Below are 24,387 nucleotides of genomic sequence, written 5' to 3'. Positions count from 1 at the left end.
ACCTGGAAACGTTGTCGCCAGATTTGTTTTACAACATTGATCATTAAATAGGCGTTAACCATTAAGTGCTTAAAAATGCTCACAAAGTGCTCTTTCTTCAATATTCATGTCCGGCACCAACTTTTGGCGTCACTGTTTTCAATCCCGAGCACTCGGGAGTGTAATGGAGGTACAGGGTCGTCCACTTCTAGCTAGAACACGGTCACTGCTTTTAAAGCAACATTGTATCTGACGCAGGCAGATATCGATGCAAAGCGATGCAAGCACACAGAGACACGGATGTGCTGCTTCACATGGCCAGCCACTTTAGATTACTGCGTGGCCGGGTCGGATGCAATGACACCTTGAAAGCAGTGACCGTGTTCTAGCTAGAAGTGGACGAGGCTGTACACTCGGGGATAAAAGTTTACGGGATATAGGTTTGCGGAAAAGAATTTATTCTTTGATTGCTTCACTAGCCAATAAGTCGACACTGATTCCAGATATTGGAGATCGCCTGTCACCTCTAGTTTTAATGTTTTTCATAAACTTCCTTTGTTTGACGGCGGTAAGAATTTTTTTGTTGCAAACTCGCAACCTGCGCCCTTTTGTTTATAACTGTACGTCTTTTCTTTTGAATGCGCGCTCCTTTTTTAATTAAGTGTTTCTTAAACTGCTTATGCAATTGTTTTGTCGTTGTTTGAAGCTCTTCTTGCCATAAAAGTGAGCTACGGGTGGCGGTGTACGGTGAATAAATACAAATGCAGCCGGTTAGCTCCGAATCTGTGCTCTGTTTGGTTTTTCAACGAACACCTTCGTGCTCTGGCAACAGTGCGGGCGGACTTTAGAACCGCCTTTGGTTCGAATCTGGGTACGACGGGTGGGGAAAGAGGCATCTTCCATGCGAGGCGCTTGCTGCACGGAACATAGATGTTTATGGCGCGCCCCTAGTGCTCACCGGTTAAGGTTTGAACAAGGCGGGTTTACGTGTTACATTTACTGAATTTGGAACGCATAATGCGTTAACTTCTCTGCCTGTCGCGCAATCACGCTACATGCAAGCAGTGTGTGTTTCCTTGAGAAGAGTCGAACTATTGAGGCAATGCTGTTTTATTTCAATTGCTGTACCATGTGCACTCTACTAGGTGCTGCATTTTTAGTTGCTTACGACGAATGCCCTATCACTGGTGAATCTTAGACGTAATCAAGAGTAAAAATATAATTGGTTACGCGCGACTGAACAGCAGTCTATGTGACACGGACGATGACGAAGTGGGCACAAACGGACCAGACGCATTTCGCAGAAGAAAGAATTGCAGCACGTAGTCGCTTTTTGAAGAATGAAGGTGAAATAGAAGTCTGAATTTGCACTTTCTGTAGAATAAACAGAGATGCTACCTGTTTTTCAATATAGCATAGGTCATCTTACACGGTTCTACTAACTTGAGCAGGAGAAAATTCCTGACTCGTTCGTGGTCTTACTATTAAGGCGAAAACCTTGAATGCCTCGTACTCACGGCCAGCGTTCGGCGTCCCGTCTCACTAAAGCTGTCAATCATCCTGACAGCCGCGCCGGGCACGTGAGAAACTTATCTTAGTGCTCCTTGTCTAGCGTCATGCCAGCGCGCTCGCCATAGAGACCGCCGCCGCTAGTTAATGGTAGATATTGACCGCTAATGATAGTTAGTGGTAGTTAGTGATAGTGACAATGATGATGATAATGACAAAGATGACTGACTACGACGTCCTCACCTGCTGACGTCATGACAAGTCGTGACGTCATGACCGAATGTGACGCCCTCATGACGTCACATTCAGTCATGTCTAACAGCCAGAACTGACGCCATGATGACGTCACATCTGGTAATGACGACACCAGGCGATTCACGCATATACGAAGCTGACTCCGCTGAGCGTTTGATCCAAGCGTACGTGCGGCGCCTTTCATCTGGCGCTTCCTCGAACGCCGCACCACACAGCATACAGAAGCAGATACAGGCGTCAGCGGCGTTTCAAATTGGTTTACAGAAAAGAAAAGGCGCAGTACCTGTCACAATTCTCCACGGTCACCTTAGCCGAGCCGTGAGGAAAAGGAGGAAGGTGGGAGTGAAAAAAAAGGGAGAAAGAGGTGCCGTATTGGAGGGCTTCGGACCATCGCGCCATAGAGGCTTTCGCCTCATTGCACTTTAGCGGTCCAAAGTGCCCCCTATAATTTTTTTTTTTACTTTGAAATTCCCTCTCAGCTGCTTGAAATATCCTTCCGATGTTTAAATCAGGTAATAAGCGAAGGAAAAAGAGAGCCGACACACACTGCTACATATGCGCCGACGAGCATCGAGCAGATAATTCCGGAAGTTTTCACAGGGTTCGTTTTGGCGAAGCCGTATGCACAAATCTTACTGATTTGTTTACAATCACAAATAAGGATGAGAGGAATGCTGCTAATGACAGCAAAAACTCGGGAAGCTAAATCATTATAATTGCAGTAATGTAGTGACAGCAATGACAACATGAGAGCAGTTTATCCGTTGACTTACACCTCCCCAACGCGCGTAGAGGCACAGACGGAGGGTGGCAGAGCCCGTGGAAGGGCAGCACGCGGAGAGATGGGGATTTTGGATAAAGAGCATCGTACGCTGAGCGAGGAAAAGCAATATGAATTACACTAAATGGAAAGGAGAAAAATAGGAGCGAACGGGATTTCCATGATTATATTTAGAAGAAGCTGAATGAAGCCCCACGATTTTCTTTTTCTTTGAGAGGTATAAGTAGCCTTTAAGCCTTGCAAGGTGACGCTGCACATTCGATCGTTGATAACAGCACATAGCTTGATGTACTTCCCTCGTTTTTCTCCTGCTTCTTGCTCGTTATCTCTGCAGGAGACCTAAGGATTCACTGCGCAGGCTAAAAAGGCCCATTAGCCTCTCACCTGAGCCACCTATTCTATACACGAGCGACCGGGTGCTTTGTATATAGGAAACGCATCATACTCAAAAATTGCGGGCATTTTCTAGGAAACAGTTTTTTATGCAAACCTTTTCACATACTGTTTAACATCGCGATAGCAATCAATATATTTCCAGGTTTTCCCTCGGCAGGCTTGTAGTTTTCTAGCTATTGCTTTTCAAAAACGCGCCCCATTGCTTTTCAAAGGCTGTTTGACCTATTTCTTTGTGAGCGGAAGACAAATTTCAGCATTACTATTTCTGCCATGCATCGCAAGCTTATACCATTCCCCTCAATGTCTGCATAACAGCGTCTTATAATGCCTCACAGTCTGCTAACTAAAGGACGTCCTAAGTACCGGGCCTGAGGACAGAGGAAGCGCTGTGGATGTGGTATACTTCTGCATTGTGTTTGCCGTGCTCCACACGGCAGAAGGAAGCTTCGCAGGCCCTTGTATCCGAGAAGAGTGAGCGCTCACCATTGTGCCAGGGGTTGAACAAGATGTAGACGGACTCTCTGACCCGGATGTGCTGCCCGTCAGCTCCAATGGTAAGCAGCCAGCGGCCCACGCCTGCCGTGACCGGAATGCCTATCTCCATAAGGCGCGACTGTCCGTCCTGTTGCTTGAGCGCCAGCGTCCACTGCATCTGTCCCGGAGCGGGGTGCGAGGATACGGCCTCCGGGTTCGTGGGCACTGCCAACTGCACCAGGCTGCCGTCTCCGGCCTGCGGGTTATCGCCTGCGCACGTTGCAAGGGGAACGCTCGAGCGGCGCCGCAGTGCTCACCGAAGTCCTTGAAGATCCCAGTGGCAGCCCGCGTTTGCAGCACGAGCAAGCAATATAGAAATGGATGTCTGTCTTGTGACGCTGGAAGCTGGTGCCATGGCAATACTAGCTGCTGGGCTTTTCAGTTGACAGGCTTCTAAATACAGCGTAGGAACGACCGGAGAAAGACGCCCCATCCGTGCTTACTACTACTAACAATAATAATTGGTTCACAGGAAGGGAAAGGCGCAGTATCTGTCACACTTGCTCTGAGGACACATGAACCGCGCCGTAAGAGAAGGGAGGAAGGTGGGAGTCGATATTCTTTTTGTGCTTGTTGGGGGAAAACTGATTTTGTTGTAAGGTGGGCCACGATCAGCCGTCGTTAATGTTTGAAACCCAGCTTTTGAAGCCTATTTTTCCTTTTCAGCCAGTAAAAACCGCGGAGAAAGAGCGAGTCTTACTGAGTGGTGAAAAAAAAAAAGGCTCTATATTAATGCGCTACAAATTTTGCCGGCTTATCTGCAATGCCAGCACACGGACTAGTATTGAAACTAAATGGATTCAGGGGATGCAAGGCAGGTAAACAGAAAACGAGATAAAACAAAAACAAAATCGAGTGCGGTATTGCACATGCGGCTTTTTTAGACAGGCGTTTTTGGCCAAAATGTCATACCGGTAGGGCGCGATTTGCCAATAGCTATATCCGTTGAAGTAGAAGTTTCCGGTGCACGTGCATTAACGCAAGCAGTTGCGGCGTGCTCTGTTCGAACAATTTTTACGACATGCAACAACAACAAAAAAAGAAAGATTCATGGTGATGGCGTATGACTGCCTGTACGATACCTAGGCTGAGGATGATGGTGAGTGCTGAAGCCGGACTGGTGACGGCGAGTCGGAAGCTGAAACCCCGTCGCACCACGAGCGACGGCGTGTTCCCGCGGAGGATCTTGAACATCTCTGTGTGGTGTGCGCCAGCGTTTTCCTCCATGAACAAGTTAAGGTTACTCACGATGTTCCCTCCACCTTGACCTGCAAAAGGATTGCGACAGGTTGTAAGTATCCTGGCACGCCTTTACAATCGTCATTGTTTTGTTTTGTTCTTTTATTTCGCTCTTAATCTGGCCCCCACGCTCCAGCGATTTACGTACTTGTGCATGAACTAGCTGCGCAATCACTACTAGCTTGTATCCCATCGAGACGCGGAGTACACGAAATTCTCCTTGTATAGACAGGCGTGGCACGGGCAGAGGCATATTATTATACTTCACGTTTGGTCGCCTCACCATATTTGATGCATAGATTGATGCGGTTAAGTTTACATTAAGTGAGCGAAAAGCTAGGCAATTCTTTTTTTTTTCTTTCTTTCTTTCTTTAGTTGCAGGAATTGGTTTACTGTCGGCGCCTCAGAGGCGACGGGGCACGATAGCCAATAAAATGACAGGCCAAGACATGATAGTCTAGAACAGAAGGCTGTTTACGCAAGAAAGCCGCTTGCGTATATATATATAAAAAAAAAAATTCTTTGTCGTTAATATCCCCTCTAGCATTGCTGCAAATGAGCTATAATGCTCCCAAATTCTCGCCAGAAGGCGGACGCTGCGTTGAGCGACAGCATACCTGCGACATCAGAGCGCTTGGTTGCAAGAGTTCGACCATACGACGCGACGAGGAAGTAGCCTTACTGCCCGCACTTATTGTATTTAGTTATCAAGACCTACCACGCGAACCACGTCGTGACGAGTATTGTCCTGGCAAAAGCTAGGTCGATGGCAAGATTATCACGAAGGTACTTAAAACAGCTGTGGTTAACTCTGCATGCGACGAATGCGAAGTACGTTTTGTGACCCTTGAGACGTTACGTTAGTTATTTAAGACACAGGTGGAAGCGGGCAGAAACCGCGATGTCACAGTGTAGTTTTCATGAAAACTACTTTCAGACACCACCCTTCACTGCGCGAGTCTGATTGCTTTTGTGATTTGTCACCTTGCCAACAAAACGGTGCCGATTTCTATTAAAAAAAAAAAAAAAAACGCACGGTGTCCGTATAAAAAAAAGAAAAAAGAAAAGAAAACTGAGTGCTGTAAAGGAAATAGTAACTAAAAGATATATTCAAGTCCCTACCGTTTATGGCGCTGGTACCATGATCTGCGACCGATGAGCATGGCTGAGAGGCGGAAATTTTCTTTTTTTTTTATGCCACAAGCACACCTTGCATGGACGGTTAACAATCAAAAACAAGAGCTTGGATGCGCTTATAAGCAATGTACTGCAAGAAAATATAAGACTCGGCTTTGACATGCATATAGGAGACAGGTACGAGGAAACACGACATTTATTCCTTTCCATCCAACTTAGGCATAAAACATAGCTTGATTATGCAGGAAGCTATTCAAGGAAAATGCAAAGTACGCTTCTCATTTGTACCAAGGCAGTGTTCACCTAATTAAGCTTAATGACGCACTTCGCTGCTCTGTTTTCTGCTTCGACCTGTTCATCCCTTTTTTCTTTTACCTGGTTGTCAGGCAGCGTAAGCTGTTCATAGGTTACTCTGCTTTCTGGCTGTTGGGAAGTGGCGAAACAAATGCCCCGCATTATGCACTGGTTTGACACGATAATAATAATAGTAGTCCTACTTGTGTGGCGCGCCTCGTGGTAAAGAAGGTCGGAAAACGAAGGTCGAGCGGCGGCTGCGTGCACAGCGGAGTGGCGACCAGATAATCACTGATTGCAGGATTGTCTGGCCTGTGTCTGGTGCAAACACATGATACGTACCCGAGACCGCGGTGAACCCCCACAACCAGCACAGGAAGCCCGCAAGCACGGCAGGCAGTCTAGGTACACGGAGCATCGCAGGACGCTTTCGCTCACAGTGTCTTCGGAAGGGTTTATCATGTCTATCGCGAGGCCATTATTGGCACGGAGCGCGGGTGATGGTGGCAGTGGCTGTGGACAGTCCAGCCGAGGCTAGTGGTGGAATCAGTGCCCGCGTAACACCGCAGAGTTTGGAGCCTCTCAGCTGCTAGTCGGTTTCATTCCTCCGTGCAGTCTCGGCAGTGGGTCCTTCCGATCGCTCCCCCGGAGACGATCTATTCGCCGTCGATCGGCGTCGTCTCGCGTTCTGAATTCGTCGAAGGCGTTGACGTTTCGGCGAAATATATTTCGCCTCGGCGCGCTATAGGGAAAGGAGGATGCATCGCTTTCGGCGGTTCTTGTTTCCGCGGAGGCGGCCGGCCGCCTGCAGCTGCTGCTGTTACGGGTGCCGGCCTGTTGATCGAAAACATGTTTGTTTATTTTTGCATTCTCAAAAATGCTCATTCCGAGAGGATATCAGGTCGAGAAGCAGGAACGCAAAGTTTTGTATTTTCTGCGGCGATTTTTTGCATCCACAGCGGGCGCTTCGCTCAATTGGTGTCTGGCCGTATTGAATTTCTTCGGCCGCCCATTGAAGCGCTGCGCGCCGACGCTGAATCGTCACTTGATTGAAGACGACGAGGCGGCCGTAGATCACTCTGACGGCCCCACAAAGAGCGGCGCGTCACGCGCGCCGCGTCGGAGCTCGCATGTCTTCCCGCGAAGTGACAGCAACTGTTTTTCTGGGCCATGAGATTGTAACACATCCTATCTGCGCACCCAATAGAGGCGCGGGCCTGGGATAGCTTCCTTCACGCTCCGCGCACCTGGTCCTGCACTGAGACAGACTGTGCAGCGGCGGTCGGGTTTCACCCGAAGATTTAACGTGACAACATGCTTTTATTTAACGCTATTAACAGCCGCGCTTGTTATTTCTCACCTTGCTGTGGCAAAGTGTTAGCTGTTCATTTGCACTCGCAAGGGGCACCAATAAATGGCAAGCAACGAGGACGCTGATTGGTGCGGGCCGTCTCCACATACTCTTTTTCCTTCGTTCCCTCTTTTTTCTTCCTCTTCGCTATGGCTCGGCAGCAGCTCAATTCGGAGACAATGGATGGCCCGCGATAGGCGTTCGCCATTCAGTGTAACAACCTGTCGAAAGAGCGCCCTGTCGCGAACGGAGCTTGCACTTTCTCTTGTGCGCGAGCAAGTCGTACGGCGACCCATTTTTCGGCGAACTGTTACTCGCGCTCTAGTTTCGTGTCGCGGTAGTTGAATCATTTATTTTGCCCCGGCACCCGCCTCACGTGCGCTAACTACGCTATTACTTTTACTTTTTCCTTTGTGCCCCCTAACAATAAAGCTATCATTGAGAGCTAATTGACAGGGGCATATAAAGGCCGCTTGAGAACGGCACCTTGTAAGCTTGTTATTGATGCAATTGCGTTTGCGCCGAAAAAAGAAAATGACAACGCAAAAGACCGGGCCACGAGTACGGGTGCAACATAAATAATTTTTAGCAAGCTGTTGCTAATTTGTCCTATAATATGGCCTCATTAATCCACAGCTCTTTCGTGATAGTGTCTTCTGTAGTTTGTTTCAAACTCGTTCATGCGCATCGGGTAAGCGCGAAGGGCATTTTTTAGCGTTGTTCTCGTTTTTGCGAAGGCTGGTGCAGGAAATAAGGCAGGTAGCTATAATTACGGGAGCCATTATTAATTGTCTTGTTTCCTACCACATGCTCGCCCTAGTCGGGGCTATGTATTAAAACGCCCCCGCTCTTGAACCTCCATTTTCGATATATTTCACTGTACAGGTTTCAGCCATTATCATCATCATCATCATCATCAGCCTGATTATACCCACTGCAGGGCGAAGGCCTGCAGTGGGTATAATGGCGCGCAGTTAAGATGACATAATGATTGTACAATATCTTGAACTCTCGATGTAAAGACAGTAAAAAAAAAAAAAAAAAAAAGACAAGAGGGGGGGGGGCGGAATAAAACGGGTCACAGAGATTACGACCTTCGCGACAGATCGCCTTGTTTTACTGTGCGACCTGACGCACGGGCGTAACAAATTGTTCACTCTGATGTCTGTATTCCAGAGCGGATAGGTTTGGCTTGGTTTGTGGGGTCTGACGTCCCAAAGCAGCTCAGGCTATAAGAGACGCCGTAGTGGAGGACTCCGGAAATTTCGACTACCTGGGGTTCTTTAACGTGCGCTGACATCGCACAGCACACGGGCGCCTTGCTTTCCGTTTCAATTGAAATGCGGCCGTGAAGGCCGGGATTTGATCCCGCATCTTTGGGAACAGTAGCCGAGCGTCCGAACCACTGCGCCACACCGGCAAGGCTCTAAAGCGTTACTCCTTCGGCATCCATCATCCTGTCGCAAAAATCGTGACTGGTGGACAGGGTCATGAAAGCACAGTTACCCTATCTAGCGCGACAATTTCAAAGCGGAAATAAAGTCGCAACCCGTCCTAAATGGCTTAACGTTATACAGAAACTTGTTTCGCTTAAACAAACATTTTAAGACTCTTAGCTTTCAGGTGGGATTGGAGCCCATAACCGACTAGGACACACAAGGCTCGCTTGTACGGATTAGGAGCTAGCGGAGGTTTATATGTATAACCGGTGGCCTTTCAAGCGGAGTGGTACCTTAATGGATGTATTTAAAGGAGACCTCAGGGTACTATCGCGTAGTGTATTTTTAGGCGGAGCTTAAGTAACTCCCCGAATCTTTTTTCGCATAAGGATGACAAGCATAAGGATTGTGCTAGAATAAAACGTTGATTTTAATTCAGAATGCCCAGAAATATACGTATCGGCGCATGTATTTATGCTGCGTGCACACCTTCAAGGAATTCAATGAGATAGAGCGGAAAATACACTTTAACTGCGGCTGAAGCCACACCGCAAAGACTGGGCCCCACATCACCTGTAACGAATCAAAATAATAGCGAGGGGCATCTGGCAGGGCTTGCTTTATCGTTGCAGCCGTGACTGGTCCGTGGCCTTCATCGCATGATTCTGCTGTGCTTAATTTTATAGTAATAGCGCTGAGACGATGTTGTCTCTCAAAACAACCTTAAAGAAAAACAGGTGCCATGCTTTAACGAGTTACTTAAGGAGCATTTCTTATATATCCAACGGAATGACGGGCCGAAAGCGTGAAAGCCCCTCGATCCAGCTGTAGCTCTTTACTTCAAGTATTGATATGCACTGAGGAATATTGATATGTCCTTGCAGTTTAACGGATTTGACGGGAAGAGAAAGCTTTGCTTTTAACGTGTGCAACAAAATTCTTTGAAATCTGGTTATCTTTCCAGTTTTAACATGCCAAATTTTTTATTTTATTATTTTTTTTACGTTTAAATACACTTGTTTTAAATCCTGCGAGGGATACGCCGGTGCTGTCTGAGCGAGTGGATTGTACAGCGAAGCGAATAATATTTCCGGGATAAAGCATATTTATTGATTAGGCGGATAATTAACTAAAACTAATTAGTTTTTTTTTTTTCATTTGAAGGGGCAGCATTATACTGCGATGATTAAAGGCCGTCCACAACAAAGGTGAAACAGCGTTTTAAATTTTCTTAATGGGCAGTGTGGTTCGAAATATCGGACGTCGAAAATATAAATATGAAAGCTCGTTGAGTTAGCTTTTACGTGTTGCACGTGTATAAAATGGGCTCGCTGCGCGTGGTATTGCTTCCAAAACCATAACTCTTTCTACAATATCCAACCTGTCGCATAAGAAATGCAGGTGTCGCCATTTTACAAATGTTCCATGCGTGAAAGCCGACTCAGTAAGATTTCAAGTGCGTGTTTTTGACGTTCGATATTTCGCGCACATTGCCGATTAAGAATATTTAAAAAGAGGAATCAAATACTGTGTTGACGGCATTCAATTTCACGATACATATTTGCCCCTTAAGGCAAAAAATGGAATGCGGATGGGTAAATGTTGGTCAATATTCGTCTAATCGTCTAATTATGCCCGCCTTGTTGTTAGAACCCGCCTGCACAGAGTGAACGGTTGTCCCTTTCTTAGGATTGTAGACGCACATCTGTGAACTCTAAAATTAATCACCCCCTATATTTGGGGTCCTTTTTTTAAAACACACGTGTTTCACTGACCACAAATAAACATCAAATCGAAGAAACTGGAGCAGCGAGGGGCGAGAGCAGATATGAAAGTGTAGGAGGCGATGGGCAAGAAAAAATAAAATAAAGCAGCAAGGAAAGTCGTGTTAACTAGCTGGCAAGGGGTACTTTTATGCGATTGACTCGACTGATGATTTGAATGCGTATCATCAAGTATTCATGTTAGAAAAGAAAGCTCTCCGTATAATCACCCGCAGCCAACTCATAGGTAGCTTTACTCCACTGTTTCGTTACGTAGATATCGCACCATTTCTTTTTTTTTTTTTTTTCTGTGAGGGATTACAAACTTGCTTGTGTGGCAATTCGCGCAATAAATTATAACATCCGACTTCCTTCATCCTCCTTTGACCATTCACTTTGTCCGACAAGAAATTTTTACAGCTGTCGATTTAGCCTTCCGATTATGAACATTGTGTACAGTAAAAGAAGCAATGTGCACGCTGCTGACGTAATTTGGAACAAACTACGAGGAAACTTAGATATAGGCTACTTTTCAATAGCAATTTTTTATGTGACATGCGGTTAGCTAAGTGCAGGAAGTGTAGACGTACGCGAAATGAGGTCTTCGTCTGTCAGTAAAGTTTTTGCAGCACTCGAAACGAGTACTATACTTAAGAAAGAGAAGTGAAACTAGGTATTGTTCTCCACGGAGGGTGAAATTATGTGCTGCTGAGCCTATATGGCATGCAGCTTAGCTGCTCCTGCAGATGTCCTATTCAGACGGCTGCGATATACCACAAACGGAACAAAAAAAAGCGAAATAGTGTATATAATTGTGGTAGCTCCGTCGCGTCGTAGAAGGGGACCAGCAGGCGTGATGACAGGCATTAATTTTAATTTCGTTTATTAACGACGGGTAAGGACGCACGATGCGTGGGCGCTGTTCGCAAAAGGGGGGGGGGGGGGTTATGTCAGTGGGGCCCCTCGCTGCCGGTTATTAATTTATGACTCCCGCGGCCGCCGTGTGCGAGTAAGTGTCTTACGGTCTCTTGCAGGGCGCGCAGACGGCGTACAAACGAGTGTTAGGGGAGGGGGGACAACAAAAGGCAGAGAGCTAGGCACGAATCTCTGCACCGCGTCGGTGTTGGTTAGAAATGTTGCCACACGCGAAGTCTGCAAAGCTGGCTACGTGACATGACGTACCAATGGGAGGAACTAACTATTTAGTGTCTACGGAACAGAGAAGCGGAACGCGATGGAGTCAGATTTGATATGTGGCTGTTTTGATCACAAAGTGCAGTCAGTGTTAGGGTTTTCTCGAAAGTTGAGATTCGTGTCTTACCACTCACTTCGGCAGCGTTTGCTTAGCAGGAAAATTAAACAAGGGATGCGCATTGTCAAGGTAAAGAAAAAGACCAAAGGTATATTTTAGAAGACAAACAAGTAGAATGCGTGGTGTAAGATCTTTCGGTTGACCACTGGGCGAAACAGTTGGACGTGTAGGCTTCATGTTCTATAAGGTGTCTTCGATCCGACCGGACGTATTCGTGCACCCTCCCTCAGGCAAGAAGCTTAGTAAGCCGTTTCAACTGAGGAGTTCGCAATAACAGACACCTGATGATGCTCCCAGGTTCTTTTATTGTTGTGTTCGAAGTTTAACGGGCCGATAAGAGGACGTCTTGTTGCTCCAGGACTTGCTGTTTCGGTCGATGGGATCTTGTACCTAACGATAGGCTACTTCACTTCAACCACCTTGTTTCCACGAATGTCGGTCAATTCCTTGCTGTTAAACACAGCGAGGATAGACTTTTCTCCTGGCCGTTTCGGAATTATTCTGCACTTGTGCTCGAACTTTCCCTTGGCAGGCACATCCCTGCAGGAAAAACAAAAAAAAAAACAAAAAACAAAAATGTCATTTAGTTCAAAAGCCCGTTCATTTCCATATTACAGGAAATTACGACAACCATAATTTCTATTAACGTACTGTGCGCGTTTTCGCAGTTTGAGCCCTGCCTATACTTTCCACCTGTGGTTGTGGGAAAGGGGAGACCGAGCTCAACATGAAAAAGTGGACTGTCCAGGGTAGTTCACGCTTAACAGTCGGAACAATCATCCCTAGTTTGATAGACATGTTCAGTGCCTAATGGCGCTTCCCTCGTTTTCCCGGAGCGAGAAAAAAAAAAAAAAGAGTTCAGGTTCAGCACGTCACCGTTCGTTTCAAGAAACAAGTGGTCGCCAGCCTTTCAAAAGTTCTGTCTCTTGCAGCCAGTGCTTAAACAAGCGCTTTATTTAATTTTTTTTTGGCCGGAATACTACTCTCGTTGTGTTGTTTTGCTTCAGCATGCCCGCAAGTAGATGCGAGTAGAGTAGGCTGACGAATGAAATAAAGAAAGGAAAGGCTTATGCAGGGAGACGTTGTACTTACGGCACAGGGATGACCTCGGACTTTTGCATGATTCCGGGGATGTCCAAGGTCACGCTGCAGCCGGTCAAGGGCACATTGAGCGGATTGTCGAACGACAGGCAGTACTCCATCGGTCTGGACACATGGGTCGGTCCGTGGACCTGGGACACGCAGTGGTAGGGCACAAATTGTAGTTTGATTCAGGTAATAGTACAGCTACGCAGACGCCAGCTGCAACAATTTAGCAACAAGGAACGTGCCTTTTCGCAGAAGGAACAGTATCCTCAGGTAATGTTACAACTAAAAACGTCCCACCGTTTATTTTTTAGTTAGTATTTTTTTTTTTTGCTGTTTTAAAGTTTTTGTCGATCTGTAAAGAATTCTTTCGCTAGAAGGATATAAAGGATCGATCTTAAGGAAACATTTGTAGCTATAACAACGCACGCTTGCAAGAAAGCTACTCTTGCCTGAGTTCAGTCATTATACTACTTCCAAATGTTTTAGAACCAGTCACCGTCCGAGGCATGTTTTCATGGAATAAAAGATGCACAGGAAATCTTTGCTCAGCACCCAGGAATAAAGCTGTTCTGCCTAGCAGTTGTACACATGTTGAAAGAGGTCGCCAAAAAAATGGGCAATTTTTGCTCGCCATGTGGAACCGTCGTTCGCAACATGGTCCTAAAATCAACTGATTTTACATGCTCATTTCGTCTGAGTAGGAAGTATGATGCGCAGGTGATAACTGATTAAAACATCACTTCTGCATTGAACTACGCCTGCGCCGCGCTACAATTTGTTGTTTTTCTACTAGTTCTGAGGATAGCCCTGTCGGAACAGAAAAACAGAATCAATCAGTTGGGAATGATTGCGGGGATCACAGCGCGCAGGAGGTGCTCACCTCGATATTGATGGTAGGGTTGGCGATGGTGATCCTGGTCTGGCGGTACCAGGTGCCCTGGCCGCTGCCCTCATACGTGCCGTGGGCAAACAGCTTGACGACGTTCTGAGGAGCCAACTTGAGTTGGTATTCGTCGGCCGTCACCGTCAGGCACACCGTCTCGGCTGCGCAGAAGACGGCCGCTTGTCTCACGTCACTTCCGGTAAATTCCTTCGCTCTTGTACAGTTTTGCATGCATGGGAAATTCTTGGGACCGATAACACGTCTTACTGAAAGCATGATGCAACTTTTAACGTTGAAGGCTTGCAATTTGGTGTGATTGTGCTGCTGGAAGCAGGTGTTTTGTTCTTTGACTTTCTTTCTGAATCGGCGCTGACCTGTTTGACAACTCTTTTTGCAGACTCACACACAAACACACAAAAGCGCTCGAGATTTCGGCGTTTTTTTACTTAAAAGAGCAAGCGCGATCGCTCCTATCGCTTTGACTGTCTTGTCTACTATTTGTCACATTGATGAGCTCGTCAGTGTCAATTTTTTAAAGAAAATATGCACGGATGTATATGCTTTTAAATGTTGAATTTGTGCCCCAAAACGTCGCTAGTTCCCGAACGAATGAAACTATATTCCTTCACATTAGAGGCGCCTTGTACGATTACGTGTTTTCTCCTATTTTTCCTTTGAAACGCGAGGTGAATAACGACGGCAGTGCCGGCGGCCTTACTTTTTCCTGGCGGCACTTCGACGTTGAAGGCTTGCTTCTTGAGCAGCTTGTACTCTCCGCCGGTGTAGAAGACGGAGTGGGCGGACAGCGTAAGGGCCACCTTGCGTGGCACCTTGGACTGGTTGGTGCAGGTGACGGCCAGGCGTACCGGCTGACCGGCCAGCACCGAAGAGATCTCCTCCATCTTCAGCTCGACATCCTCCGGAGGCGGTGCACCCGACAGGCCCATCAAAGACTTGTTCGGCTTCACTGTAGCGAATCGAGTGAAAGACGTTTGTTTCACAACAAGGAAAACCTAGCTTATTTGCACTCACACAGGTGAGTGTATATATACGCATATAGGATGGCGGGCAAACAGAACCAGGAAGTTGGTGTCCTTTCCTCCCGTGACAAACTCGACATAAACTTTACTTGAAGTAGTGAGACGCCAGGCCACACTTTCGGCACCTACGTTTTTCCACGCTGATTATAGCTTTTTGGTTGCTAAACACCACTTACTTAAGAACGTATCGTTTTACGCTTTACTAGAGTGAATATTCGGCATGGTTTTGGAGAAAAAAATAGAAACAGTATCTCTTTTTGATGATTTTGACCAAGAAGACGACTGTGAGAATAGTCTAGTGGTCCTGGAAGGGCACTGCCCTAGATCAAAATTTCTGACACACGGCGAGGAGGCGAGCATGAAACATGCAGTCCTTTCGTGTGAGCCCAGAAGTGATTACATGACTGTGAAATCAACAAGCTTTTTTTGCTCCTACTTGCACTCCTGTGTTCGACGGCCCTTGCAAACACACTACCAGCCCTGTGTGTTATTCTGCAGTACTTTGTATTTGTAGTGGGCTCGGATTGAAGTTTAATATGCTTACAATTGGCATGTACACCTTTAATGACCAGAATAAGCGTTAGTGACTCGGCGAGTACCTTTCTTCAGTCAAAGTGTGCGAGAGGAAAGGTGGTGCAATTCCTAGGAAACTACAGAAAATCACTTTTGCTCAGGTCGCCTTACCTTTAACGCCCTTGTAAAGCTTGGTCAAGTCTTCCGCATCCTCAGCTGTGTGCTCGGTCATCTCTCCAATCTTCTTTGTGTAAATTAGCATTCCCGCGCTGCGCAAAGACCACATGCGTAACTCCAATAAAATATTAACCGGATAGAGTAAAGACGGTACTGTGCAGAAGAAAAATCGGAGCAGTTTATGGCGTCATTTTAGCGGTCGAGAGGGTCATGACATCACACGGAATCAAAGTTGATTAACACATCAGATAAATTGTAAGTATAAGGTCGCAACATGACTGAAACGTGATTAAGACATCATGTAAGTGTGTGAAGCAAGTTATTTGCGCTGAGAAGAAGATTGGGGTAATTGCATGGAGATCGCACCTATGACCTGCGGGTCGCGAGACACACGCACTACTTTTAGGCCATTGAGACACCTTCGTTAGAGTGGGTTAAAGGTCGACCTTGTCTGTCTTGTGGTAAAAAAAAGGGTAAAATAGTGTCCGCACTTGCGAAGTGATATGCAAAGAGAGTCCAAGGACACTGATAGTCCCATAACGCTATTTCACCATAGCCTTAAGAGGAGCTTATAAGTGTCCCCAAATTTTTTCGGAGATAAGCTCAACATTTTTGAGAGCCGAGTACGCAAATTACAACCTTTTTATAAGCGCTTTTTAGGTGCGAGAGTACTTTGCGAGAGAATAAACAAATACAGTTTGCAAACTCCCTTTGTTTAAATATTATTTTTCTTCGTGTCAAGGCATTTCGGCGCACACTAAATCGCAAATTATAGAATTATGCTTCTCTCACACGCTCATGTATGCGGCATAAAGGAAGAGTGGAAGTCATTGGTGATTTCATAATTAGGTTTTCATAAAGCAGCCTTATTTATCTTCCTTTCTCGAGTCACAAATTGAACGTACTCAGAAAAAATATACAAAACTTATCCAGCTTAGATGCAGGGTATCCTTTGGACGAAAAATGTATTTATGAATACATTTTTGAGTCAACTTTTAAATGACTTCGAAAGCCCCAGTTAACATGCGTCTCCCTTCTGGCGTAGGTAAATATGCTAAATTGAAGTTTCTTGAGCCAACAGATAGCAGCCTAAAAGTTTTGGTCCTCTTGTAGGTAATCTTTCATCGCCATAACCTCTCTTCCTTTCTTCGAAGCTTATAATGTCGCCTGCTATGCCACTGTAGCAAAATAATGAAGGCATACATCGCCGAGCATGCTGCACGTGCGCTTGCTTACGCTTCAGCCTCGTTGTAGTTCCTGACTGTCGACTGCCTGAACTGTCCGGTAGCCCGGTCGCGCTTCCAGCTCACCAGGTCGGCATTAACCTCGGCGTAGACAAAGCGGGTGTCGTAATCCAGCTCTAGATGCCCGTTGTAGATTGCGGAGACAGGGCACGGTCCCACCCGGAATAGCCCTGGGCGAAGAGAGAACCAGCGTAAAAGGACTCTTTACAGCACTACGCATTTGTTCCAGTCTGATTCTGCGCAAGCTAGCAGCAATGCCAGGTCAGTGGCGTCGTTTCGCAATGGTGAAGCTGTTCTTTTTTTTTTTTTTTTTTTTTTTTTTGTCGCAGTACGCAGCTCAGATTTACGAAGTTGAACTCCAGAATTAAAAAGGTGTAGAGTAACCAATTTGATCGCACTGTATGGTCTCTTAGGGATATTAGATAATGTAGCGTTATCACGCACCACGTGGTGTACACTGCTGCCGCCAGCCACCATCTGTTCATGCGCGGCATGCGGTAGCTGTATGCTGTGTACACACTGCGGGTACGCCAAGGTAAAACTCTTTGGCAAGCGAAACCATCCTGCTTACCATCGCTGATTGTCTGTGGCGTAGCGTCAATGACTTGCCAGCCACCGTAGTCCCCGGGAAGATCAGGGCGCATCATCCAGAGTTCGTTCCACAAGTGGAAGTTCCTAAGGAAGAATTTTCAAATCCAAACCATTCAGGCTCATTCTAGAAGACAGGCTTTGAAATATAAAAAAAAAAGAAAGAGAGGAAGAGACAGAGAGACCAGGGCAAAAGGGGTGCAGTTGGTTCTTGAAGCGTATTTAAATATTAGCTATATAAAAGGTAAATTTTAATCGATATATTGCTATGGCTGTAGCAACACTTTTGACCAAATTAACTGCCAAAGGGAACCTTGAAACGTGCAGTCGTTACTCAGTCACATCTGCATTCTGTTTGCAGACTCGTCTGATCTCATCATTGACAATGACCAAGAGCTTATACATTTCAAAAAAAAAAAGAAAAAAAAAAGAAAAAGATAACTGCTCGTAACAGGGGCAACTCGCAAAGCCTGAATGCTAATGTTCGTAGTCATACCAGATTGAATCCTCGCTTTTCCCGGCTATGATGTTGTCATTTTCGTCGAAGAAGCGCTCGATGAGCAGGTTGCCGTCGGTGTCGTGGGCCGAGGAGAAATTCGTGATGGACCGGCAAGGGATGCCCAGGGCTCTGCACACTGGCGTGGCGGTAAACAGAAATGTACTGCCAAGCTGTTGGGACCTGAGCCTTTGAAACATTCACCAGTCTGTCTTTGCACGGGTGAGAAGTTTTCTGCTTCTCATTGTTGTCACAGCGGAACAAGCGAGTTTTACCTTACTCGCGTCGCAGTTAAGAACCGGCGTATAAATATGAATCATTTCTTAGACTTTTCTTTCACCTTGTACCATGCAAATGAAATGACTAAGCGTCTTTTAACTAGAGCGTCATTGCACTGCATTGGCTTCATGCACGATGTGCTGGTTGTGAGAGGAGACAATGTCCTATCACTCTTTCATTCAGAAAGAGGACAGCATGGATAATACGTCTACTGAACCTGGCAAAACTACATGTGGCCATGGTTAGGCGTACTTTGTATTCATCAAGTGGTTTGTTTTTGTGTAACAGTACTAGCTACTAGTCGCAAAAGTAATAGCGTTAAGCGATAAATTAGCGGTGTGATCTCCAACTAGCTGAAATGCAACATGTCTACAGTAACTCTTTCGTGAAGTCATGGGAGCTTTCTGAATTGCGTATACTTTTCAACTTGTTCCAGAGAGCTGCACGTACGTGTTGTCACCAGCCCAGAGTAGACCCAGCATTGGCCGTACTTGACGGGCGCACCGCCGGTGTGCATGTACTGCTCGAGGATGGTCACGCTCGAAGTCCACGCAGTAGGGGACACACCGTCGCCGTAGTTGTTGTCCCATGAGCCGACCAGGACGCCGTTCTCGTCTTTCGAGTCAACCTGGTACGCCACGGGGAACGAGTGCACAACCGCCTTTCAGAAACAGATAGCAAACCTTCGCCTACTTTCACGTAGCAATGTTTACTTTCTTCCTTGCACACAAAGACAGTAACCGTTTATACATCCGGCACATACCATACAAAAGAATTTAATAGCGGAAGCGTGGGCCAGTTACTCTCTAAGTGACATAATAATAACCTTACCATGACACCTTGTTCGTGCTGACTGAGAGCGCCCACCCCGAGAAGGGCTGGATAGTTAAGAACGTCGACCGCACCAGTTTACTGCACAAAGTCTACCTTGAATTATGTATTAAACAAGAAAATAAATGCAGACGGGGAATAAATGCACAATAGCCCAACGATAAACGCGTACATTTACAGTAAATGCTGACAGAGCCAGACTGTTTTCCGCCAAGGATACTTGATATTCACAACTACACTGCGAAAATGTGAGGTCGAATATATTGACCATTTCGGGTAGCATAAGGCAGTGGGGATCATTATTCTTAGATTTAGGAAAATTAGCTGCGACAAATTATCCTTTATACAGGCCTTGCCAAGATGAAAAAGCAGAGTTTAGTACAGAACTTAGTTTTCTCAAGTCTGCAGTAGCAAGTCTGTGCGCCGAAGGTAACCGTACACTTATTTTTTTTTTCTTTAACCTCAGCCTCCGTTGTCGGTTATCTGAATCTTTGTGCGCATTCCGCAAGTGGTCATTTCTTACCAGCGCTGCAAGTGCTCTGGCGACCTTGATGGGAGAGCTGCGGTCGCTGACGCTCACATTTCCAAGCTCGAACAGGTAGTTGCACGTAGGCAGGACGACGTCGGTAAACTGAGACAAGCACAAAGGATTTGAGAGGTGAGAGCGAGACTAGACTGATGCCCCACTTTGGCCTTCCCACTTTTTTTTTTTTTTTTAGACGCACGTGTGCCCGGAAGGGAAATATAGATCCATGAATATTTTTCTTACCTGCCCGAAGAACCATCGTTTTCCAGTAGGGTAGTCGTAATTGCCCTGATATAGCTTTCCTGTTTCGTTAAAGATATATTCCTTGAGGAGTTCTTCCTGTGGCATGTACACAAGGTCCTCTGAAAAAGAAGAGAGAACAGAAAGGTCTCGTCTACAAAGGGGCTCATTTTCTAGAACTGTGCGACTCTACATATAAAACAAGGTCCAGCTGTAATGCGGTACGGGAAATGTGCGCCTCTATCTACTGGCCGTTTCCTGAAAATTCGCTACGCCGACTCACTGGGCAGAAAGACGGTTCATTTATTTAAAATACGTAGTGCCTCCATGATATGCAATACTCTTTTTTCAGAATTTCCGCCCATATGAAAGTTTGCTGCTTAGTTTTAAGACAAGGACCAAAGTGTTCAAATAGCTTGATGCTCCTACTGACAAACTAGGGCTCAAAAAGTAGAGAATGATTTGAGCTTCTTCGCCGAGCCGCGCCAGCTCACTAGTTTCTGTCTTCTAAGAAAACGCTCACAACAGAATGTCTCTCTCAATGCCAATTATGTAGACATGTAATGACAAAGCAAGCTCTGCCTCCCTATAAAGTGACTGGTCTCAGCAAAGGCGCGTCCAGCAGGACACCCCTCATACGTCAGTTTTTTTTTTTTTTTTTTTTTTATTGCAGGCTTTGCCGCGGATACGCCCTTCCTGCTAAGGCCGTACATTCGTTACTGAAATTAATAACGACGAAGCTGCCTCTTTTTGGCCGGCCTCTGCTCGGATACGTTTTAATTGCTGCTTCACTGACTTACTCCGATGTTAATATCGATCTCCGATGTTAATATAAGGTCTCGATGTTAATATCGAAAGCTCGTTGTCATTTGTTCCGTACATGCGACTCATTTCAACTTTCACATTCAAATGTTGCCGTCTTCTCTTTCTACGTTTTTCCCATGTGAGGTACGCTTCTCTTGGTCGATGGCTTAATTGCGCACAGGAAGACATTGGCAAGAACAGTGTTGGTACGGTCACTTACCCGGGCACCAGGGGTTGAAGAGCACGTAGAAGGTCTCCTTGACCTTGAAGAGGCACTTGTCTGACGGGTCGCTGGAGCCTCGCAGCCGTGTCTCGACCTCGAGGCGCCAGAGGCCCACCGCGGCGCACGGTGGCAGCATCACCTTGACTGTGACGCTGTTCTTCTCGGTAAGCACCAGGCAGATGCTGTACGGTGAGTTGTCGATGGAGAAAAACGAGCCGCGGGTGGTGGGCACCTCGAGGCGCACACGGCTGCCGTCCGACTCGGTTGGCTCCAGACCTGCGCGCAGGCGCAACTGTTGGAGCCACATATGATGCGCCCTGTCTTATTCGCTTCAAAATACATCATGCATTCACTCGTGAAGCGATTTCGGCAAACGTCTAAACGCGCGCATTCCCGGGCCTCGGGGGGAAATCAGGACGCAGCGGAAACATTCAATTATGAAAAAAAGTAGAACCGGTAGTGACTTCTTCCCAAGGTATTCAACTTATTTCTCCCCAAACAAAATGATGCACCGGAAATCAGCTTTTAACAGTCGCATGAATTCGTGTCATAACTGCTTAACGTGTGCAGTTTTCGCAGTCGCTTTAGGCGACACATTCTTCTCGTTCAGTGCGTACTGTCACTTATATCATGATATAGGTGCGTCGACCAGCAGCGTACAGCACAGGCGGATGCAGCGAGAGATCTGAAGAATATCTAGCGACAGTAAAATACGAAAGCCGTACCTGCTAAATGCTCATTAACGGCCACCAGACCGTGAAGAAGCGAAGGATCGGCATGCTTTATAAACCGTCCTACCTATCCCTCTTTCTTGAAAGCGCCAGTGGAAGTTCTGCTGATCGAAAGCGAGAATTCGACTACTGCTGGTGCTCCACGTTGAGTGTAAAACTGACAGCGCAGTTGAGAGGGAGACGAATGCAGAAAAGAAACAAAAATGTCTCTAAAACCGCCTTCCCTCCAAAAAATGTCTTTCGTTCTTGTTCCGCTGGCTTTTCCTACAATTAAGTGAATGCTGGCACCTGTGTTGAGGATGAGGAAGACCTGGTCCCTGCTCCCGTCGTATTGCCGGTCGAACTGGATGCTGATGGTGACTGGAGAACCACGGCGCACCACGAGCGTGGCATCGCTGCTCTGGGTGAGCAGGAACTTGTCGGTGCGGTGGTGGCGGGTGTTGGCCGGGATGTGGTAGTCGAGCGTCTTCACCTGCAGAGGGTTAGTTCCGCCTGCGACAGACCAAAGCAGCGAAAGGCCGTTTGAGAGTAGTGTCACTCATTGCTATTTTCCCGATGCCTGGTTGTTCCGTAGCGTACGTTCTCACATAAGCTACTGCGCACCTCGAGAAGGGGTTCCCTATTCTTCTTTCTTCTCGTCTTTCTTTGCAGATCTCTCATATTCCCGGCGCTCAGTAACTGTTCTAGCTGCTTTAATTGAAACTAAACAAAATGCTTCTGAGAAACTCTCCGTATAGGCTACGGCTTTTTTTTTCTCCCTTTTAATGTTTGAAGACCGCGGCTGTGCCCTTCAGGCATGAACATCTATCGGCGTCGTATGCTGGAGGTGCGCGGTTCGATTCCCATTGCCGCCAGGCCCCCACCGGCTGTCTTGTGGGCACAAGTTTAGCCCTGGCCTGGCGCTCGGAATCTCTGGTGTGCTAAGTGCTTGGAAAATGGGTTTTTGGCCCTACCTTACTTAAAGAAAATCAGTTTGCGGCATGCTGCTGTTTGGTCAAAGTAGTCCTTGTGCGATTAAAATTCACCATCGCCTTCTCGGCCATTATTATCGATATTATTATTAAATTTACTGTAAATACGCTTTTACGATAACGCTACTTTGCGTGTTTCACTGCCGAAATCTAAACTCAGAGTCTGGAGAACATAATTGTTACAGAAGTTATGGCATCAGCATATAGTCGACTAGGCGACGCCCATATTTTTTCATACTCAGAGGGCTTAATTGTACAGTTGGACTGGCCAGCATAACTTGCGTAAACCACTGCCGTGTCTCTAACGAGCATCACATGTCTCGAATACGTGTTCTTAATGCTGAATACTTCGTAGAGCATTACCGGTGTGTGCCATGAGGCGTGGCATGCGCTCGAACTCCGCCCCGGAGCGGAGGCTCTCGATGACGATCTCCATGTACTGGAGGAAGTTGCTGTTGGCGAGCATCCGCTGCCGCAGCATCTCGAGGATGGCCTCGTCGCTGGTGTCCATGGTGCTCCTTTGCCGGGGGCTCTGCTTACAATTACAACGGGGGCAGGGATCTGCGCGAGGGAGCATGCCGCATGGCGCTGAGTCGTCTTCTGGTCATGGGCCTTGCGTACCACATTTATTCAGCCTTTTGCTACACCCAGAGCACTACTCGGAAGGCAAATTTGGAGGAGTTAAAAATTTTCCTCATTTTTTCTTTTTTTTTTTTTTTTGCGTGGTAGCACTTGCACAACTGGCACGGCAGTATTTAAAACAAAATCAGATGGCAGTTACGCGTAAGCGGCGCGAACATTCAGCGTTAGTTGAAAAGTAATCCTTTTGGCTGGAAATTTCAAACGGAGGGTGTAAAAACTGGGCTTAGTTTAAAGACGTAGGCTCTCGAGATATGTTGTGATAGTCCCTGCGGGGTTCCAAGGTCCTTTTATCTTCGCGTTATACTTATGCCGTAGAACCGAGGTAAGAGAGTAAAGTACAGATAAGGCTCTAAAAAAGAGTCTATTGACAGCATTCGAAGCTGTCAGCGAAGAGCTAACGCGCAGAATTTCCGGGAAGTCTCTAAGTTTTTCAAAAGGAAGGCTTTGGAAGGGCTACCAAGTAAATTGAACTGCATCACAGTTCAGGCGCAACCAAGTAGTGTTAAGTGTATTGTAGTATATGCAGTCTCGCATTTCTGACGCGCGTGCAGATGACATGCGCCTATATCCAAAGGTCTATTTCAGTGAGTCATCATTCAACAAAGCTTAGTTTCCGTATCTTAACACGATAATAGTCCGTTGCAATGTGGACACGTGTGTTTAAGGGAGGCCCTTTACGTTCTTCCTTGGCAAACTCTTGGTTGGTTCTGTGTTTCAGTTTCCCTAACGAACGCCGGCAGCGAAGCGTGTTTGACAACGTTTACGTCTCAGGAAGGAGAGGCTGAGGTAGGTCTCAGGCACTCCACGGCATGTCTAACTGCAGTTGACCAACCGAACTAAGTCTGTAATTTCGGCTAAGATTGGCTTACCTGAGAGTTCTGCTCTCCTCGCAGGTCCGTGCAATCTGTGTTCTTAAGCGGGCCATTTTATAGTTTGCAAGCGATTGTCCCCTATTTAGCATAACTAATGGTCGATAGAGACGCATAAGGAAGCTCAGCGCAAATTCTCCCCAGAATGGCTATGTCGTGACCAGAAGCAATGCTTAACAGACAGCTCGAAGACTCCGTTAGCGTTGCAAACGTCAATAAAGTAGACTAAAAGATTTGGCACAGATGCACAGT

The 24,387-nt window shown here is 46.6% G+C and overlaps 2 protein-coding genes across 2 annotated transcripts in view; both read right to left on the bottom strand.

Annotated features, from left to right (window-relative positions):
- Positions 1-6,542, bottom strand: part of LOC146205956 (hemocyte protein-glutamine gamma-glutamyltransferase-like) — a 32,199-nt gene extending 25,657 nt beyond the window's left edge. The window contains exons 1-3 of the mRNA XM_084608245.1: positions 6,467-6,542; positions 4,537-4,722; positions 3,404-3,664 (exon numbers count right to left, since the gene is read on the bottom strand). Coding sequence (XP_084464371.1) covers positions 3,404-3,664; positions 4,537-4,722; positions 6,467-6,542 — 523 coding nt within the window. The remainder of the gene's footprint in view (positions 1-3,403; positions 3,665-4,536; positions 4,723-6,466) is intronic.
- Positions 6,543-12,287: 5,745 nt separating this feature from the next.
- On the bottom strand, positions 12,288-23,135 carry LOC146205955 (hemocyte protein-glutamine gamma-glutamyltransferase-like). Its single transcript, XM_084586975.1, has 14 exons — positions 22,988-23,135; positions 21,942-22,145; positions 20,920-21,198; positions 19,899-20,017; positions 19,653-19,760; positions 18,749-18,926; positions 18,020-18,158; positions 17,507-17,610; positions 16,928-17,105; positions 15,686-15,783; positions 14,680-14,928; positions 13,959-14,122; positions 13,082-13,221; positions 12,288-12,529 (listed from the first exon to the last, which is right to left on the bottom strand). The coding sequence occupies exons 1-14, from the start codon at positions 23,133-23,135 to the stop codon at positions 12,391-12,393; spliced, it is 2,247 nt and encodes a 748-aa protein (XP_084443101.1). The 3' UTR covers positions 12,288-12,390.
- Positions 23,136-24,387: the final 1,252 nt, after the last annotated feature.

The sequence above is a fragment of the Amblyomma maculatum genome, chromosome 1 (assembly GCF_055883805.1).
Source record: "Amblyomma maculatum isolate TAMU_Amacu chromosome 1, ASM5588380v1, whole genome shotgun sequence".
Taxonomy (NCBI): Eukaryota; Metazoa; Arthropoda; class Arachnida; order Ixodida; family Ixodidae; genus Amblyomma; species Amblyomma maculatum.
Note: the sequence above shows the minus strand (reverse complement) of the source record. Positions and strands in the feature narration are given on the sequence as shown.

What these genes read in the sequence shown, in the direction of transcription:
- LOC146205955 (XM_084586975.1), bottom strand. Translation starts at nt 23,135, where the DNA reads ATGGACACCAGCGACGAGGCCATCCTCGAGATGCTGCGGCAGCGGATG. An exon ending in CTTCCTCATCCTCAACACAG is followed by an intron (nt 21,199 to 21,941) that starts GTGCCAGCATTC and finishes GCCTGCGCGCAG; the next exon opens with GTCTGGAGCCAACCGAGTCG. An exon ending in CCAGAGCACTTGCAGCGCTG is followed by an intron (nt 18,927 to 19,652) that starts GTAAGAAATGAC and finishes GTGGCGTACCAG; the next exon opens with GTTGACTCGAAAGACGAGAA.